Source organism: Telopea speciosissima, chromosome 2 (assembly GCF_018873765.1).
Source record: "Telopea speciosissima isolate NSW1024214 ecotype Mountain lineage chromosome 2, Tspe_v1, whole genome shotgun sequence".
In the NCBI taxonomy this organism is placed as follows: domain Eukaryota; kingdom Viridiplantae; phylum Streptophyta; class Magnoliopsida; order Proteales; family Proteaceae; genus Telopea; species Telopea speciosissima.
In genome coordinates this window covers 63072560-63091163 of record NC_057917.1, presented here as the reverse complement: position 1 = coordinate 63091163, position 18604 = coordinate 63072560, and the positions used below count along the sequence as shown (strand labels likewise).

The window sequence follows — 18604 nt, the reverse complement described above, 5'->3', positions numbered from 1 at the left end:
GGTCTGGATGCTGGTGGGAATTTGGCCATTTGCTATGCACATCGCCGGTATACCATACGCTAGAGCATCCAGATCTTCTATGGCGCGGCTGTCCCAAAGGCTTGTGTTGTGTAGACACAAGGCGGTGCGTAATGACTGCCTTACCCCAACTCGGGCAAGGCGCTTAGGAAGGGGTAAGGCGGTCATTAAGCACTGCCTTGTGTCTGCGCAGCACAAGCCATTGGGGCAGCCCCACCGTAAAGGATTTGGATAGTAAGCTAGAACCCATTGGATCTATCACTCCGAATCGTTATCCCCTCCAATTCCTCGCATGGGGGCAGAAATGACCACCTTACCCCTTGCCCGAAAACACTGCCCAAGGTGGCGTCCACTCCCCCCTATTAAAGGAATTGGAGGAATTGGAGGTGCCCGCGAATTAGAGGTGACAATTATTCTGATCTCTGCCTCCTCCTTACCACCCATTGTGTCTATCTCTCTCCCATCCCCAGGCCCCCATTGGTGGTGCCCGCTAATTAACGCACGCAACGGTGTGCCTAACCCTCTCCCATGTTTTATAGATACTAAACTCCGTTTTGTAGCACAAGGTATGTATCTATCCTTTCCCTTATTATAATTTCTATTGTATATGTCATAATTACTGCAAGAGAACATTGTCTGGTTGTTTAGTGTTCACATCAGTGCGGGGGCCAATAAGACTGACTGTATGCATAGGCATCACAGAAATGCAAGAAGAATACTTTACAGATCACCATCTACTTTAGATTGTTTATTTGAAGGGTCATAAAGTCTGAAAACCAACCAATTCATAGTGGTGCCATTTCTTCTCATAACTAGGGGTGTCAAACCATGTTTCGGTCCATGCTGAATTGGTTTCAGTGTGGTAAAGGTGATTCCGAAACCAAACCAATAAGGAAAGCTACGCCTTTGATTTGGTTTGGTTTCGAGTTCTTATCAGCTTGTTATCGGTTTTGATTCGGTTTGACATACATATGTATGCAAACTTAAGGAAAAAATACGATTTTTAATGAGTTTCAAGCTGGTATCGGTATCAGGTTCAGTTTCAGTTTGGTTGCAAGTGTCCAATACCCCAGCCCAAACCGATCCAATTAGGAATGGTTTGGTTTGTTTCGGGTATTACAGTTGGTTCGAGTCGATTTCACCGGTTCATTAACATATACGACTGTTTGGCCCAATTTCGATCATTGGTTTTCGGAGATGTGTTCATAATCTAATCATTGAGTTTTTCACATTATTTCCATTAATAAAGAACTCTTTTTATAATAAAAAAACAAAAGATAAGCCAAATGTTTTCCCCATGTGTTTGAGTGCAGCCTGCATTGTGGCACAGAGAACATCGACCCATAACTTTATGGGAAAATGATGCACACTAGTGCTGTATAATGAAATATATTACATAGTAGCATTTTACCCCTTTGTGTCCATGCACAACACATAATCCCAGACGAAGTTCTTTTTCACTTGAGAAAAAGGGAAAGGTTCTTGAACCGTCAAGGTAGGGACCTTTCACAAGGAGGGGGGGGGGGAGTAAGGTACCTAGCATCTTTTTGTCTATTTTTTTCCTTCTCAAATAAAATGACTTCTCTACCCTCTAATGTACTATGCCATTTTGTTGCATGGTACCTCATTGTTGTGTTCCTTTATACCGCTTACTCAGGGGGAACCATTTCCCTATAAAAAATTACAAAACTTTTTGATCAATTAGACATTAATGCTACAAGGTCAAAAATTCAGATGCAAATAAAGGGATCAAGCCCTTCTAGAAAGGAGGAGATCCACAGCCCAGAACATCTTAAATAGAACCGTTTTTTTTTTTTTTATGGTAAAAAACAAAATATATAACTTGGGAACTGAAAAATATACAATGTTTTTAGACTGAGCGTGTCTGGCAAGGTTAATAGCTTAGGCTATACAAAATGAGACTCCCTGTTTGTCAAAACATATATCTTGTAATATATCAGAAATATAAACTAAGTCATTTATAAGATGCCAAGGCCAAGGAGAATTGGCTGGAGATGGAAGAACACCAATGATCTGTAAGTGGGCCATTACTAGCTGACATCAGAGATGCCCATGTCTTAACCGGAGAACTAGATGACTCCGTGAAAAACATCAAACAGCAGCTTTGATGGTTTTCAATTGGTCTATCTCTATTAATGATGGATCAAACCGGTATGTAGATTCCCACCAAACAACTAACTCTTGTAATTAATTCAGACCACATATATGGTGTACCTAACATAATCACAAAGTCCACACCTATTTGGTAGGCTTAGGACTACGAATAGAATCTTAGGTACAAGAACTGAATCCCAACTTCACTTTTCTTCTTCTAATCTTCCAAATACACATTCTTGACAAGCAGATTTTTTCTACCCAAGCAAAAAAAGTCAAAAAGATTTCGTTTTCCCTTTGTTTTGATTGAAACCTAGAGCACATGAAATTTTTCTACGATGTCCATTTCATGAGAAAAGAGACATAGATCAAACATCTTGAAGGGCTTTACTAGACCATCACCTATTAGTACTATTATTATTGTTGTTTTGTTTTTTGGTCACCACTAGATAACTATGAGTGTCGAAACATAGCCCAAACCGAAATAACTCGGATTGAACTGAACTGATCCTTGTCGGATTGGTTTTGGACTGGGTATGACGAGACCGTCTGAAAACTAAACTGTATCGAATCGACCAATATCTAGATCAAAAAACCAAACAGAATGAAATCAATGAGTACGAGGTTATGAATATGTGAATTGATTTCAATACTAGTGAGAAGATTTATATGGTTGTGTTAGGAATTGTTATCAATGAGTATGAGGTTATGAATAGAGAAAATGATCTCTAAAAAACACTTTCATTGATCTTCTTGTGCACTATATAAAATTAGTTGGACACTTAAATGAATGATTTGATATTTGGGTTCATTTTTGTGATTTCGATGTTAGTTATGTTTCTTATTGATTACTATCCATTGATTCCAATATTAGTTATCGTCTTATAGTTTATTCATCTTTGTTCTGATTACAACAAGAACACATTGAATCAATTTCCCTATTATTGGTTGTTTACTTGTTGGCTTGGGAAGATGATTTGAAGTACGTGTTTTTGTCGAATCTTTCATCATTTCAAGTTATGAATGTAAGATTTCATTGTGGTACGGTTCAAGTCCAAAAACAAACTGATCTAAACCGTTATTAACCCGATAATAAAAAAAAATCGAAATCATACTGGATTGAAACTGATACTGACTCAAAACCAAAGTTTCTTAACGATTTGATTTTGGTCTCACCTATTCCTAGACCGAAACAGATTCAATCCGACCAAAACCAAGCCGAACTAATTAACCGTTTGACACCCCTAATATATACTATGACTAGCTCGTGACATGCAGAGATTTTGGCGCTCAAGCATTACCTGGATTGTTGGCCCAACATATCCCCTTTCATCCCGCCAAGATGTGCTTGATCCTGCTCTCAATTGCCTAATTTACACCTCTTAATTTGTTTTAATAAAATGATAAATGTAAGATTAGAGCTAATGTTTATTTATTTTAAGTGAGTCCTGTTCTTAGATGACATAACTACAATGAAATCAAAGGATATTCACACAAGTATCTGCCATGTGGTAGGTTGAAGGACATTGAAATTTTGGCAACCGGATCCGAGAAAATCTTCCATCTTCAATAGTTCTTCACAGCAATTAGTAAATATTATAAAAAGTCAAACAGAGCAGAGAATTTTCAGACAAGGAAAATAAAGTAGAAGAAAAGGGGACAGAAGAAAAAGAGAAGAGAAATATAAATTTGATTTTATTGTTAATTTTGTTCGTTCGAAAGGGGAATACATATATTTATTCGATCCCCTCATCGACTTCTGATCCTTATTGGATTCCGATCTTTAGCATCTCACCTTGCCTTGGCCAAACGCCAATACTCATTGCAGCACCATCAGAATTCGCAATTAGGTCCCCTTCTCTTCATTCAATCTCTTGTATCAAGTTATACACCCTAGGAATATGAAGATTCAGGCTGTTGAATCTAGGGCTGAAAGACCACCTGGTTTATGAGTTCCATACCTGTAATTATCGCCAGGATTAGTTGCAGGTCTTAAACCCTCTTTAAGAGTAGATGGGAAAACCCACTAAGCACCAAAATCTTGGCTTTCAACCAAGATTTTTTGAGCAAAACAACACCCAAAAAAGAGAGAGAGAGAGAGAGAGAGACGAATAAGGAGTTTGGGATTTGAGCAAAGCAACACCCAAATGCAGTTGCATAATCCACGGACAGAAGAGACAAACTGAGAAGAAAAAACACTTGGAATGGGGAAAAGAGAAATGGAAGAATGAAAAATCAAAGGAAAGAAAGAGATCGATGAAGGAAATGGGGATTCAAACCATAAGGCTTCGATTTCTCTACAACTCTATCGGTTCGAACTTCGAACTTCGATCTTGACTCAAACTGGGTTTGGAGTTGGGGCTTGGAAGATCCACCCCAAGTGAGTGTGTGCCAGGGTGTGCAGAGATGAGAGATGGGCAACGGTGCCAGTTGCAGAGATGGGAATTCAACTGAAAAAGATGACTAGGGTTTAGTTGTTTTAAGGGAAAAGGCAAAATAGTCTTTTAAAAAAACTAACATGCTGATATCACTAATTAACAATTAAAAGGTTTTTTATGTTAGTTTTTGGGCCCAAATTTATTTTTTGATCCTTACTGGTGTGGCATTAATTCCATGGTCCATTGGAGGGGTTGTTAGATGAAAATTTCCCTAAATTATAGATGGAACTGTCAAATTATTTTGCAGTTCGGGTCAGGACTCAAGAGCAGACGGGTATCTCCCTATAAAACCCGTTCTATCCGATCCAACTCCCATGGACCGGACCTATTTTGATTCTTAATTATCGGTCTCTACGCTGTTCCTGCTCCCAATGACTAGCAAAATTGACATAGCGAAATTTGAAGATTTGAAGTCAGGCCCAAATTTTTAACCTCTTAATTTGCCTGTCCGTACGTGACGTCAAGTACATCTAATAGAGGGAGGTGGACCTCATGTGGACCCCATCTCGGGCAATGTGTTCGGGCAGGGAGTAGGATAGTCATTTCCGCCTCCTCTGTTAGATGTATTTGACGTCAAGTACGAGAAAGCAAATTGAGAGGATAAAGGCCCCTTCACCTTGAGGGAATGTATTGACCGTTATAGTACTGCCAAAGCAATCTTGCATCATTAGGAAACTCTCGATCTCTCTCTTTATGTATAGCAGGATTAGCAGCCATATCACATTTCACATGTGGTGATATTGGCCTTGCCACTTTTTCTCTTTCCTTATTTCTGAGATATCCTAGGATTCTCTACAATGTAATAGAAACCATGTTTAGTTTAAAAAAATAAGAGAAAGAGAAATAGAAAAGGTAGGATTTACGTGGTTCGGTTAATGAGTAACCTACGTCTACTGCAATGTGGTTAGGTATGTAAACAGATCGGATTCGGCTCGGATAGTGCTATATCTGCATCCACATTCGATTGGCTTTCGGATGGATTCGGATACTGCTAAACGGATACGGACATGGATACGAATCTGATATTTTATCCATTTACATGTAAATATAACTTTTCGGATAGTTATAGCCTATCCGTATCCGTTTAGCTTTCGAACGAATTCAAATAATGCTAAACAGATTTAAATACGGATACGAAACGAATTTCGACTATTCATTTACATCCCTAAATGTGGTGGAATGGATATGTGGTGGTGGCCGGATAGAGATAAGCCAACCTTATCGTTAACATCTACGTTCAAGTCTCGACCAACCAAAAAAAAACATGTACGTTGAAGTGGTATAGTGCAAAACGTAAGCACAGTTTATATATAATAATAATAAGAGAGCAACACAACACTAAATTAACAGTCTCTAGCTTCTTTCTGAGCTTCCATCTCGATATATTCTCATCTCAACTATGTACTCTTCTACCCAGACTGCTGCTACCAGGAGCTCATCAAATAAATCAAGGGAAAATTCAAGTTTTGATGAACTGGGTTGGGTCAGTAACATTCGTCGAACACTAGATGAAGAGCTTGAAGAGGATACAGCAGGAGTGCCAGCTGTTTGCATCTTCAATGTCCCCAAAACTCTATTAGCTAACAAGCCAGAATGCTACATTCCTCAAGAAGTTGCAATTGGACCATACCACCCCTGGCGTTCTGAGCTCTATGAGATGGAGAGGTACAAGGTTTCTGCTGCCAAAAGAACTCAAAAACAATTCATCCAAACCCTTAAATTCCACAACCTTGTGGATCGATTGATGAAACATGAGACCAGAATCCGTGCTTGTTTCCACAAGTACCTTCCTGTCAATGGTGAAACCCTAGCATGGATGATGGCAGTTGATGCTTGCTTCTTGCTTGAATTCCTCCAAGTTTATGCCATCAAACAACAAGGTAATTATAATGTCCTTTCCAGGACAATCTTCTCGTCGTCGTCGTCGTCGTCGTCGCCGTCTTCTTCCATGTCGCATTTGGTGGACCATGCAGGAAGGAAATCGGCTCATAATGCTATCCTTAGAGATATAATGATGCTCGAGAATCAAATTCCTCTCTTCATATTGAGGAAAATCTTGGAAGTTCAGTATTCATCTTTGGACGAAGCCGACGCTTTACTGCATTCCATGTTAATGGGTTTATGCAAAGACCTTTCTCCATTAAAGATGATGATGGAGGAGGACTTCCCCAACATCCAATTCACCGATTCTGCACATTTGCTTGATTGTTTGTACCAAATATTTCTGCCCAAATCCGAAGAAGGACGACTCGAAATCACCACTGAAGTCCATGAAGATCAAAATCCTTTTCCAATCGACGAAAACAAGGAAGAAAAATTCGTGGAGGAGGATTCAAGTACTGATGTGAAGAAGCTCTTGAATGCAACATGGAGCTTGCTATCCAAATTAAACAAAGCCCCGGTAAGTTTCATTAAAAGGGTATTACTTTCAAGGCCAGTTAAGTTACTGTTTAAATTACCTTGGACAATTATCACTCGTCTTCCTGGGTTTTCGATCTTAAAACAACCTGTTGAGTATCTTTTCTTCAATGAAAATAAAGATGAAATCAAACCCGAAAACGGAAGTTTGAATTCGATGGACAATAACAAGCCTCCTTTATTAGAGGAGATTACTATCCCTTCAGTGAGTGAACTCTATAATTCAGGTATCAGATTTGTTGCCACTAAAGGGGATATCACCAGCATTAGCTTTGATTCAAAATCATTCACATTTAAACTCCCTAGTGTTAGTTTAGATGTTAACACTGAAGTGGTTTTAAGAAACTTGGTTGCATATGAAGCATCAAATGCATCAGGGCCATTGTTTTTTACGCGATACGTCAAATTAATGAATGGGATTATAGATACTGAAGAGGATGTAAAACTGCTTAGAGAGAAAGGTATTGTGTTGAACCATTTGAAGAGTGATAAAGAGGTAGCTGACCTGTGGAATGGGATGAGTAAGTCAGTAACATTAAACAAAGTACCCTTCTTGGATAAGGTGATTGAAGACATAAACAACTGCCACAGTTGTAGATTGAAGGTTAAAGCTAAGAAATTTTTCAAGAGTTATGTGATTGGTTCATGGCAATTCCTGACATTCTTGGCAGCTATTCTGTTCTTGTTGTTGACCACTCTGCAAGCTTTTTGCTCGGTATATAGTTGTGCTCGTGTTTTTCATCTCAACACCAACACAACAACTGGATGATTCAGTCTGGTGCGTCAACAATTGGTTCATGGCTTTTGCTTGATTTTTTTTTTTTTTTTTCTGAAGAAGAATAAGAAGGGGAAGATGATTGTGGTTTGTTCTTGTGTTTTCTTTGTTAATTAATTTCATTTGTGAATTAAGATGAGATTGTAATGATGAAACTGGTTCCTGTATTAGTGGGTGTGATAAGGAATGCTTAATTAATTAGTAATCACTTGGTGTGTCTTTATTTCAAAAATAACTAGACTAATCTGTTTCTACATGATACTTTTCTTTTTTTTTTTATTCTAATTGTCATTAGCTAAACAGGTCTGGATGCTGGTGGGTATTTGGCCATTTGCTATGCACATCGCCGGTATACCATAAGCTAGAGCATCTAGATCTTCTACGGCGCGGTTGCCCCAACAGCTTGTGCTATGCAGACACAAGGCGGTGCACAATGACCGCCTTACCCCCAGTCGGGCAAGGTGCTCGAGTAGGGATAAGGCCGTCCTTGCACACAGCCTTGTGTCCGTCCAGCACAGGCCGTTGGGGCAGCCCCCTCATAGAGGATCTGGATTGTTAGCTAGAACCCATTGGGCCTATCTCTCCCTCCTCCTTAGCACCCATTGTGTCTATCTCTCTCCCATCCCCGGGCCCCCATTGGTGCTACCCATTAATTAATGCATGTAGCGGTGTGCCTAATCCTCTCCCATGTTTTATATATAGTAATCGCTGTTTTGTAGCACAAGGTATGTATCTATCCTTTCCCTTATCATAATTTCTATTGTATATGTCATAATTACTTTAAGGGTAAGAGAACGTTGTCTGGTCGTGTAGTGTTTGCATCAATGCGGGGGCCAATTAGAGTGTATGCATAGATATCACATAGATGTGATTTTTTATTTCATGTGGGCTGGGCGGTACCTACTTTTACGTGTTTCTGTGTCTTGGCACATGAGCCACATGACCAGGTAGTGTTCTTTTTCCCATAGTTTAATTTTAATCAAGTAACCAAGAACACCCGTTTGAGCGGGTGAATCGAGATACCTAACACTAAAGGTGCCAATCGAACGGTTCAGTTCGGGTTCGGTTCAGTTTTTTCGGTTTCAGTGTGAGTTTAAGGGAAATCAAAACCGAACCAATAAGGACTTTTCGGTTTCGATTTCGGTTCGGGTTGGACTTGGATTCGGTTCGATTTGTGATATCGGTTTCAATTCGGTGTTTGGTCCTATCGGGTAGGACAATCGGTGGCCCGTCGGTTTTGCCTCAACCGAGCCGAAACCGAATTGTTTCTTAACCTGGAAACCGAAGCTGAATTGTTAAGGCATTGGTTCGGTTTGGATCGGGCTCGATCAGGTTGGGCCGGGCTGGTTTTATCGGTTCGATTTAGGTTTTGACACCCTTACCTAATACCTATCTTGGTTTGCAACTCGACTCGATCGTAGCCTAATTCCCATGATTTGATTAGTTTCCATTGAAATTACTTGTGTAGTCATATTTGTGGATACGTACTAGATCTTAATCTAGGTGGCAACTCATGACCATTGCTTTTCTGCTAAAAGTATGATATAGATAGATTTTCTTTCTCAGACGACAGGAATCGTGAAAAACTCTATGCTCTTACACTATTCATTAGCAATAATATTAGTTTAAGTAACAAATAAAAAATCTTGAATATACAACTCAACTGATCAAGTTGATTCCACGGTCTTAAAAGTCGGTTAACCTTTTGGATACTCCCGTGTGGTTTGTGTGTTTACCAATTTTTTAATGTTGCATTTTAAAAAAATGAGACTATAGAAATGAATCTCAAGCATGTTTTAAAACATACCCACGGCCATCTCACCAATTAAAATTTGGGAAATAAAGCCTCCATCGCCAAAGAACACGTCTATATCTCTACTTCTCTGTATCCCATCTACACACCTGATTGGTTGGATCCCCATGAGCAAGCCCCTGGCCTGGGCTTCGACTTTATCTCCTGCCATATTATAGCCAAGTCCTACAAAAATTAATCTGTTAAGATAAAAAAATATTGAAGCCCAATCGGTAATTTTACATGAAAGACTCAAAATTACTAGCAAATAAAATTAATTAGGGGGTGATTCATGCATGGTTGGAATTCCAAATTTGTTGAAAGACTCAATTGCCAAACTAGGCAGCGATGTATCCAGTTCTCCCTTAGATCGAAAAGAGGAAATATCTAAATCAAGGATCCATTGTTTTAAGATTACATAGAATTGCAACTGGACAAGATAAATTATTATAGCTAGCAAAGATACGAACCAGCTATAATAAAAATTGGAAAGATATCTGGTAGAGAAAAAGGATAAACAAATATCTAGTATAGTGAATTTGGGGTGTAGCTTTAATAGCTCCCTTACTTGAAAAAGAAGCAATATTAGAAGTAACACAACGCACCAATGGACGATCAGCCTCATAATTTTTTGAAATATTAAATTTAACCCTAACATAGATTAGTGGTCCTGGATGTGTGCCTCAGTGTCTAGAAGCATAGGAGGAGGGAATCTGTGCTCCCTAAGATTAGGTGGTGGAGATAAAGGGGAGTCTCTAAAGACATTTATTGATAATGTAGTCAAACAAGGAAATTGAGACTTCGAGGGAAACACCAATGCAATGTGGAACGAGATGATGACTTGTATTAAGAGAATTGTCAAAGATATGTTAAGGGAAGCGAAGGGTAGTCGTTAGGCCCGTAGGGAGACTTAGTGGTGGAACGAGGAGGTCCAAGTGGCTATTAAGATCAAGAAAGATTGTTTTAAGACATGGTTAAGGACTAAAGATACAGAGGATAAAAAAATGTATAATGATGTTATAGAAACAAAGCTAAGAAGATTGTGGGGATGGTTAGGACGAAGAAATATGATGACCCCTATACCAATCTAAATACAAATGAATGAAAAAAATTATATATAAGATAGCTAAGATGAGAGAAAGGAAGAATAGAGATTTTGGAAGGGTGAGGATGGATGAGTGTTGGTAAGGGACGAGGACATTGTGAAGAGATAAGATGAATATATTTGTGACCTACGTATTAAATAGAGATAAGTCAAGTAGAAATGATCCAAACGATTATACTATTCAACAAGACACCATACTGCATAGGTATGTACGAAAGGTTAGCATGATAGAAATTAAAGAAACCATAAAATAAAAAAATAAAAAAAAGATAAATGCATGCAAGACACCAGGCCCTGATGAGATTCTAATATAAATGTGAAAAACCCTAGGAGATTGTGGGGCTTATAGGTTAACTAATCTGTTTAACAAGATAATGAAAACAATGAAAATATCAGATAAATGAAAAAGAAGTATTATAGTCTCAATCTATAAAAATAAAGATAATATTCAAAACTGTAATAATTATATTGAAACCCATTTGAAAAGAAAAACTCATATCTCAATGAATTAATTTAACTTTATGCCACGGTTATATACTAATATGCATATGACACCAACACTTCTTTGCCACTAAACCATCAACGGGTATGTGTGGATCAAAGTCAGTACTGGTGCCTTATATTTACATTAATTAAGGCCCTTGTGATTTTTTTTCTGCTCATCATGATTGGATAGGACGGGGAGAACTACCACTCTCAAGTCCCACGTCCCATAAAACAAGTACACAGAAAAATTAAAAAATTTCAGCCACAGGGTCAAGCCAGGTTTGGACGTTGAAAATATGCCATTATCCATCATGGCGTAGAATGCAAGTACTCCAAAGACACATGATTTCAACGACCACATTCTTCCTTCTTGTTACCTTAATAAAAACGAATATAAAAATGAGTAACCACAGCACGTGTGTATGGCTCCATTGGACGGCCGGTGGCTAAGATAGACTTACTCCTTACATATTCAATAATAAAATTTACCATATCATATCATTTTTTTCATGTGGCAAAATCGACACTATTATACAATATTTTGGATCGTTCTTCTCTCAGGTTCCCTGTCCAGTCAGGTTTGCAGGCTCCTCTCATTGGAGGCAAAAATGACGACCTCACCCCCTACCCAAACACACTGCCCGGGTGGGGTGAGATCGTCATTTCTGCCCCCTATGAGAAAAACCTGCGAACCTGACCGGTTAGGGAACCTGAGAGGAGAAAAATTCCAAAAACTTGATAGGGCTTTATAAGCCCTAATTTCTGTTGTTGTCAATAATACCATAAAACTATATTTGAATGGTGTTTTGAGTCTTTTGACCAAGGTAATAATTATCTTTTTGTATCCTGTGATATTAATCGAAAGTATCGTATCTTTAAGATATTGATACGGTACGTAAAAAAAATTTGGTATTAATACACATAAGAAACCTCATTTTGTATATAATCAATTATTGAATGCACTTCTCTCGTTGTACTTTGTTCTCCTTTTTGTACATGATATATTTTACACATTTTTTTGGTAGAAGAAATATTTTACATATCTCTTATGGGCTGATGTTCTCTATGCCGCAGTGCATGTTGCGCCCAGACACATGGGATGGGTATTTCTGACATTTAGGGAGACAGGATGGTCATTTCGCCCACCCCATGTCTCGTGCAGCCTGCGCCCCTGGCACAGAGAACAATTGGCCTATAGTGTTTATGCTTCATAACTGTATTTTACATGTATCCTAAGCATTTTCATATGTTTCTTAATCATTTCCGCATCTATCTAATATATCTTATGTCTCTCTCGATACTATACGATATGAAAGGATATGTTTATAAAAAAGGTTTTTTTTCAAATGCCCCTTGAAAATGGTCAAACATATGAATTGCCCCCTAAATTTTCATTAATTTCACGTGCACCCCTATTATCCAAACTAAGTACCACTATAGTCCCTCTCGTTAGACATAGACAGGACGTTATGTTATAACGGATCCCAATTTTTTAACATTGATGAACCATTCTGCCCCTTGATAGGGTTCAATGATCCAATTGACCTCAAAAAATTGATCATACAAAAATTTTTTCTTTTTTTTATAAAAATAAGTAATCGGAGAGGAAAATTCCCTCTCTTTCTTCCCCAAATCGCAAAACAGAGACTGGTTAGGGTTTTTTTAAAAGCCACTGCCGTCTCTTGCGGTGGCCGAACCAGGAGGCGGCGGCCTCAGAAGGACACGGCGGACGACGGACGTCCTCTGACGACCATGATGCCTACCTCAGATGCCGGTAAAACAACCGGTAACCAAGATGAGTTGCAGGTGAAACAATGAAGACATGAAATCCTTCAGCTTATCCATCACTCCCTAACGTAGCCTACTCGCTCTGTCGCCGCTGAAATTAACCCTAAATGTCCTATCGTCTACTCGATCGGGACCTTCCATCTCCTAATTTCTGCTATATAATAAGTAAAGATACAGAAGCTCCATGGGTGAGTTAATCCAGACCCCTATTCCCTCCTCTCTTGTAAGCGCTTTGACTTTCTTAGGATTTTATTCCCTTCCTAGGCGGAGGTTGGAAGCTTGGAGCAATCAAAGGCAAACAAGACGAAGTGAAATTTTTTGCAGTTCTGTATCAGAGGTTAATTTATTTTTTAAGTTTTTCTGCAACATCAGCCATTTCTCTAGCTTTGGTTCAAATTAGGGTTTTTGGAATTTCTCTCTCTCTCTCTCTCTTAATTTCTCCACTTGGTCCTGAGTCTGCATTGCACTTCTCAATCAATCTCCCCGAAACGATTCAATGGAATTAGGGTTTATTGAAACGATGGATACAACTAACCTTTACAAAAATAAAAAGGAGTTTGAGAGATCTAATCATCAAGATGAGTTGCAGGTGCGGAACAGGTAGCAAGCTTGAGAGATCTAATCATCAAGATAGTCGCAGGTTTTTTCTTTCTGTTTTTTTCCAGGTAAAGGCGTTTTGGTCATTCTATCCTATCAAGGGCAAAATGGTTCAACAATATTCAAAAACTGGGATCTGTTATGACATAACGTCTGTCTAACGGGAGGGACTATATGGTATTTAGTTTGAAAAATAAGAGTACACTTGGAATTAGTGAAAATTTAGGAGGGCATTCCTAAGTTTGACCATTTTTAAGAAGGCATTTGCAAAAAACCCCTAATAAAAATCACAAGATGTCGGATACCAATACTTCAAACCTTGATTATGACACCTAAACTACTTCTCACTACTATTGGGTATTAAATATACAACTAGCTTCCAAATTTAATTAGGTTTTCATGGTAGCAGATATATTTTTTTTTCGGGGAATTAACCAAACGGATTAAAAAATTTTAAATGGTAGGCTCGTTGGATCTAGCTTTATCACTTTCTTCTTACAATCTAATAATATTCTAACTGCTAAATTCTCACACGAAATGTGTAAGTTTCGGTTGAGAGAGAGAGAGAGAGACAGAGAGACAGAGAGAGACAGACCTGTTGAAGTGGCATTGTGCAAAACGCAGACTTTATAAGAGAGCAACACAACACTCAATTAAACCATACTAGTCTCTTCTTTCTTTCTGAGCTTCCATCTCCATATATTCTCAACCCGCTCTTAGAAAATCATCAAAAATGTACTCTTCTTCCCAGACTGCTACCAGGAGCTCATCAAATAAATCAAATTCCAGTTTTGATGAACTGGGTTGGGTCATTCAAATACGTCGAACACTTGATGAAGAGCTTGAAGACGATACAGGAGTGCCAGTATGCATCTTCAATGTCCCCAAAACTCTATTAGCTAACAAGCCAGATTGCTACATTCCTCAAGAAGTTGCAATTGGCCCATACCACCCCTGGCGTTCGGAGCTCTATGAGATGGAGAGGTTCAAGGTTGCTGCTGCCAAAAGAACTCAAAAACAATTCATCCAAACCCTTAAATTCCACAACCTTGTGGATCGATTGATGAAACATGAGACGAGAATCCGTGCTTGTTTCCACAAGTACCTGCATTTCAACGGTGAAACCCTAGCATGGATGATGGCAGTTGATGCTTGCTTCTTGCTTGAATTCCTCCAAGTTTATGCCATCAAAGAAGGCAAATTTGCTTTCAATGGTGAAATCCTGTCCACAATGTCTCATTTGATGGACTATGCAGGAAGGAAATCGGCTCATAATGCTATCCTTAGAGATTTAATGATGCTCGAGAATCAAATTCCTCTCTTCATATTGAGGAAAATCTTGGAAGTTCAGTATTCATCTTTGGAGGAAGCCGACGTTTTACTGCATTCCATGTTAATGGGTTTATGCAAAGAGCTTACTCCGTTCAAGATGATAGAAGACTTCCCCAACATCAAAGTCACCGATTGTGCACATTTGCTTGATTCTTTGTACCAAATATTTGTGCCCAAATCTGAAGAACAATTCGAAATCACCACCGAAGCCCCTGAAGATCAAAATCCTTTTCCAATCGATGAAAACAGGGGAGAAGAAAAATTCGAGAAGGATTCAAGTGATGTGAAGAAGCTCTTGAATGCAATATGGAGCTTGCTATCCAAATTAAACAAAGCCCCGGTAAGTTTCATTAAAAGGGTATTACTTTCAAGGCCAGTTAAGTTACTGTTTAAATTACCTTGGACAATTATCACTCGTCTTCCTGGGTTTTCAATCTTAAAACAACCTGTTGAGTATCTTTTCTTCAATGAAGATAAAGAAGAAATCAAACCCGAAAACGGAAGTTCGAATTCGATGGGCAATAACAAGCCTCCTTTATTAGAGGAGATCACTATCCCTTCAGTGAGTGAACTCTATAATTCAGGTATCAAATTTGTAGCCACTAAAGGGGATATCACCAGCATTAGCTTTGATGCAAAATCATTCACATTTAAACTCCCTAGTGTTAGTTTAGATGTTAACACTGAAGTGGTATTAAGAAACTTGGTTGCATATGAAGCATCAAATGCATCAGGACCATTGTTTTTTACGCGATATATCGAATTAATGAATGGGATTATAGATACTGAAGAGGATGTCAAAGTGCTTAGAGAGAAAGGTATTGTGTTGAACCATTTGAAGAGTGATAAAGAGGTAGCTGACCTGTGGAATGGGATGAGTAAGTCAGTAAGATTAAACAAAGTACCCTTCTTGGATAAGGTGATTGAAGACATAAACAAGTACTACAGTGGGAGATGGAAGGTTAAAGCTAAGAAATTTTTCAAGAGTTATGTGTTAGGTTCATGGCAATTCCTGACATTCTTAGCAGCTATTCTGCTCTTGTTGTTAACCACTCTGCAAGCTTTTTGTTCGGTATATAGCTGTGCTCGTGTTTTTCATATCAGCACAACAACTGGATGATTCAGTGTGGTGTGTCAACAATTGGTTCATGGCTTTTGCTTGATTTTTTTTTTTTTTTTTTTTTTTTTTTTCAAAAGAAGAATGAAAAAGGGGGAGATGATTGCGGGTTGTTCTTGTGTTTTCTTTGTTAATTAATTGTATTTGTGAATTGAGATGAGATTGTAATGATGAGACTGGTTCCTGTATTAGTGGGTGTAATAAGGCATGCTTAATTAATTATAAATCACTTGGTGTCTTTATTTCAAAATTAAATTGACTAATCTGTTTCTAGTACTTTCTACATAATAAATTTTTTTTTTCTAATTGTCATTAACTAATTGAGTCTGGATGCTGGTGGGTATTTGGCCATTTGCTAGGCGATTAACATAATCATGATTTAGGTAATAATATATCGATGAAAAATTCCTTTTAAATTAAATATTTTTCAGGGTAGTTGTTACAAGAATGCTTTACAGATCACCTTCTTCTTTAGAAAATTCTTATAATTTAAAGTACACATGTCAATAAAGCTCATAAACCAACACATTCATAGTGCACGTGGTCTTTTGCTTGGTTTCTCTGCTTTTCTTGTGGTTTTTTGAAGATAAAGATTATAGAGCAAATTATATGCACCCCTGATGTTTGAAACATTAACAAAATACTTCTCTAGTTTCACTTTTTATGTATAACCCCCTGATGGTTCATGGTGTTAGAGAACTGTTAGTTTTGAAAGTTTAAAAAGACAATTTTTCCTTTTATACTTCAGTGATCTATGTAAAGTACCAGTTTACCCTTTATGACTTTCTTCTCCTTCAAAACGAAAATTCTCTAAATCGATTTAGGGTTTTCCTTCACACTATCTCCAATGAAGGTTGCAGAAGATAATACATCTCCAGTGGACATCTGATTTAGGGATTTGCTTTACACAACACATCCACGATCGCTTTTCAGAAGATGATGACACTTCAATAAAGCTCCCTTATACTTTTATTTGATATTGATTATGTGGGTGGATGGGTTCTCTGTAGTTTTAATCAAAGTGGAAATGGAAGGTTGTGGGTTAACCCTATCAAAAGCATAGTTTCAATTAATGAAAATGATGGAGCAAACTCGGAATCTGGTTCCCGTGGAAAGATCATTAGATTGGAATTGTTTCAATAATGTCGTTTCAGTGATCATAAAATGAACAGAATCGGAATTTTTTTTCCCCATTTTTTAATCTTCATATTTTGGGAGAAGGGAGTTTCAGATCGGAGTTACGTATTTGGTTCATGGCAATTCCTCACTTTCTCAGCAACTATTCTGCTCTTGTTGTTGATGACTTTCCAAGCTTTCTGCTCCACATTTAACTGTTCCCGTTTTGTTCATATCAACACAAACAACTGAATCATGATCAAGCTAGCTGGCTAGTGTATTTAAGGATTCAATAGAGCAGTCAGTTTCTATATAGCTTTTGCTTCTGTTTTTTTTTCTTTTTTTTTCTTTTTTCTTTTTTTAAGAAGAAGAAGAAGATAGTGGTTTGCTCTTGTGGTTTCATTGTTAATTAATTTCATATGTTGAATCGAGATGAGATTGTAATGATGAAACTGGATCTTGTGTTAGTGGGTAGTGATATACATAAGTAATATGCTCAATTAATGCTCAACAAATCACCTTTCTTCTTTAGAATTTTTTTTTTTGTTAAATTTTAAAGTATACATATTTCAATAAAAAAAAAAAAAAGCGATTCATAAAGTTTGTAAATTAACCAACCCATTCAAAGTGCTAGAATTTCTTGTCATCAATTTTTTTTTTTTGGTAAATAAAATTTCATTCAGATAAGATGCATGAAAAACATAAGGTTTGGGTACGAAGTATTCAAAACCAAGGAGTGGAATATGACTATCCTGTCGTACATAGTGATGTAAATGAATAGCCGAAATCCATTTCCATATCCCTGTCCGTTTCCGTTTAGCACTATCCGAATCTGTCCAAAAGCTAAACGGATACGAATACGGATAGGCCACAGCTATCCAAAAAGCTATATTTACATGTAAACGAATAAAATATCCGATCCGTATCCGTGTTCGTATCCGTTTAGTACTATCTGAATCCGTCCGGAAGCTAATCGGATGCGGATGCGGATGCGGATATAGCACTATCCGAGCCGAATCCGATCCATTTACATCCCTTACTCGTACATGCAAATGACAAGGTCTTCCAAGCTAGGATAAATGGGCAAGCCCAACAGTTTTCCTAGAGAAAAGGCTGTAAACACAACTTAAAATACGATTTGATACATGACAAATATCCTTGTGGGAAGGAATGGGCAAGGCGGACAAAACCATGTGATTTTCCATAATGATGATTGACATCATGTCTGGGCCCCACATTTCCAGATGCCGGCCTGACATATTTTGATCCGAACCCTAACCTGAATCCGAATGTAGATCTGGAACCCGAAGTCGTGGCATCGTGTGCGTTATGGAGTATTGATTTATGTTCGAACAAGTAGAAGATGAAGAAGGAATCTCGGTGGTAATACGCCGCTTGTAGGCAAAACGACAGATACCTCCCCCATGCGGTTGTGGGATCCACACACGGATGTACAACTCGTGGTAAGAGATCCTAACCGCGTATTAGGTATTTTTGGTATTATAAC

At 38.1% G+C, this 18604-nt stretch overlaps 2 protein-coding genes across 2 annotated transcripts; both read left to right on the top strand.

Moving 5' to 3' along the window:
* Positions 1-5970: 5970 nt before the first annotated feature.
* Positions 5971-7758, top strand: LOC122650978 (putative UPF0481 protein At3g02645). Its single transcript, XM_043844328.1, has one exon. It carries the CDS (start codon positions 5971-5973, stop codon positions 7756-7758), a length of 1788 nt encoding a protein of 595 aa, XP_043700263.1.
* A 6507-nt stretch (positions 7759-14265) lies between these two features.
* On the top strand, positions 14266-15984 carry LOC122650976 (putative UPF0481 protein At3g02645). Its single transcript, XM_043844327.1, has one exon. It carries the CDS (start codon positions 14266-14268, stop codon positions 15982-15984), a length of 1719 nt encoding a protein of 572 aa, XP_043700262.1.
* Positions 15985-18604: the final 2620 nt, after the last annotated feature.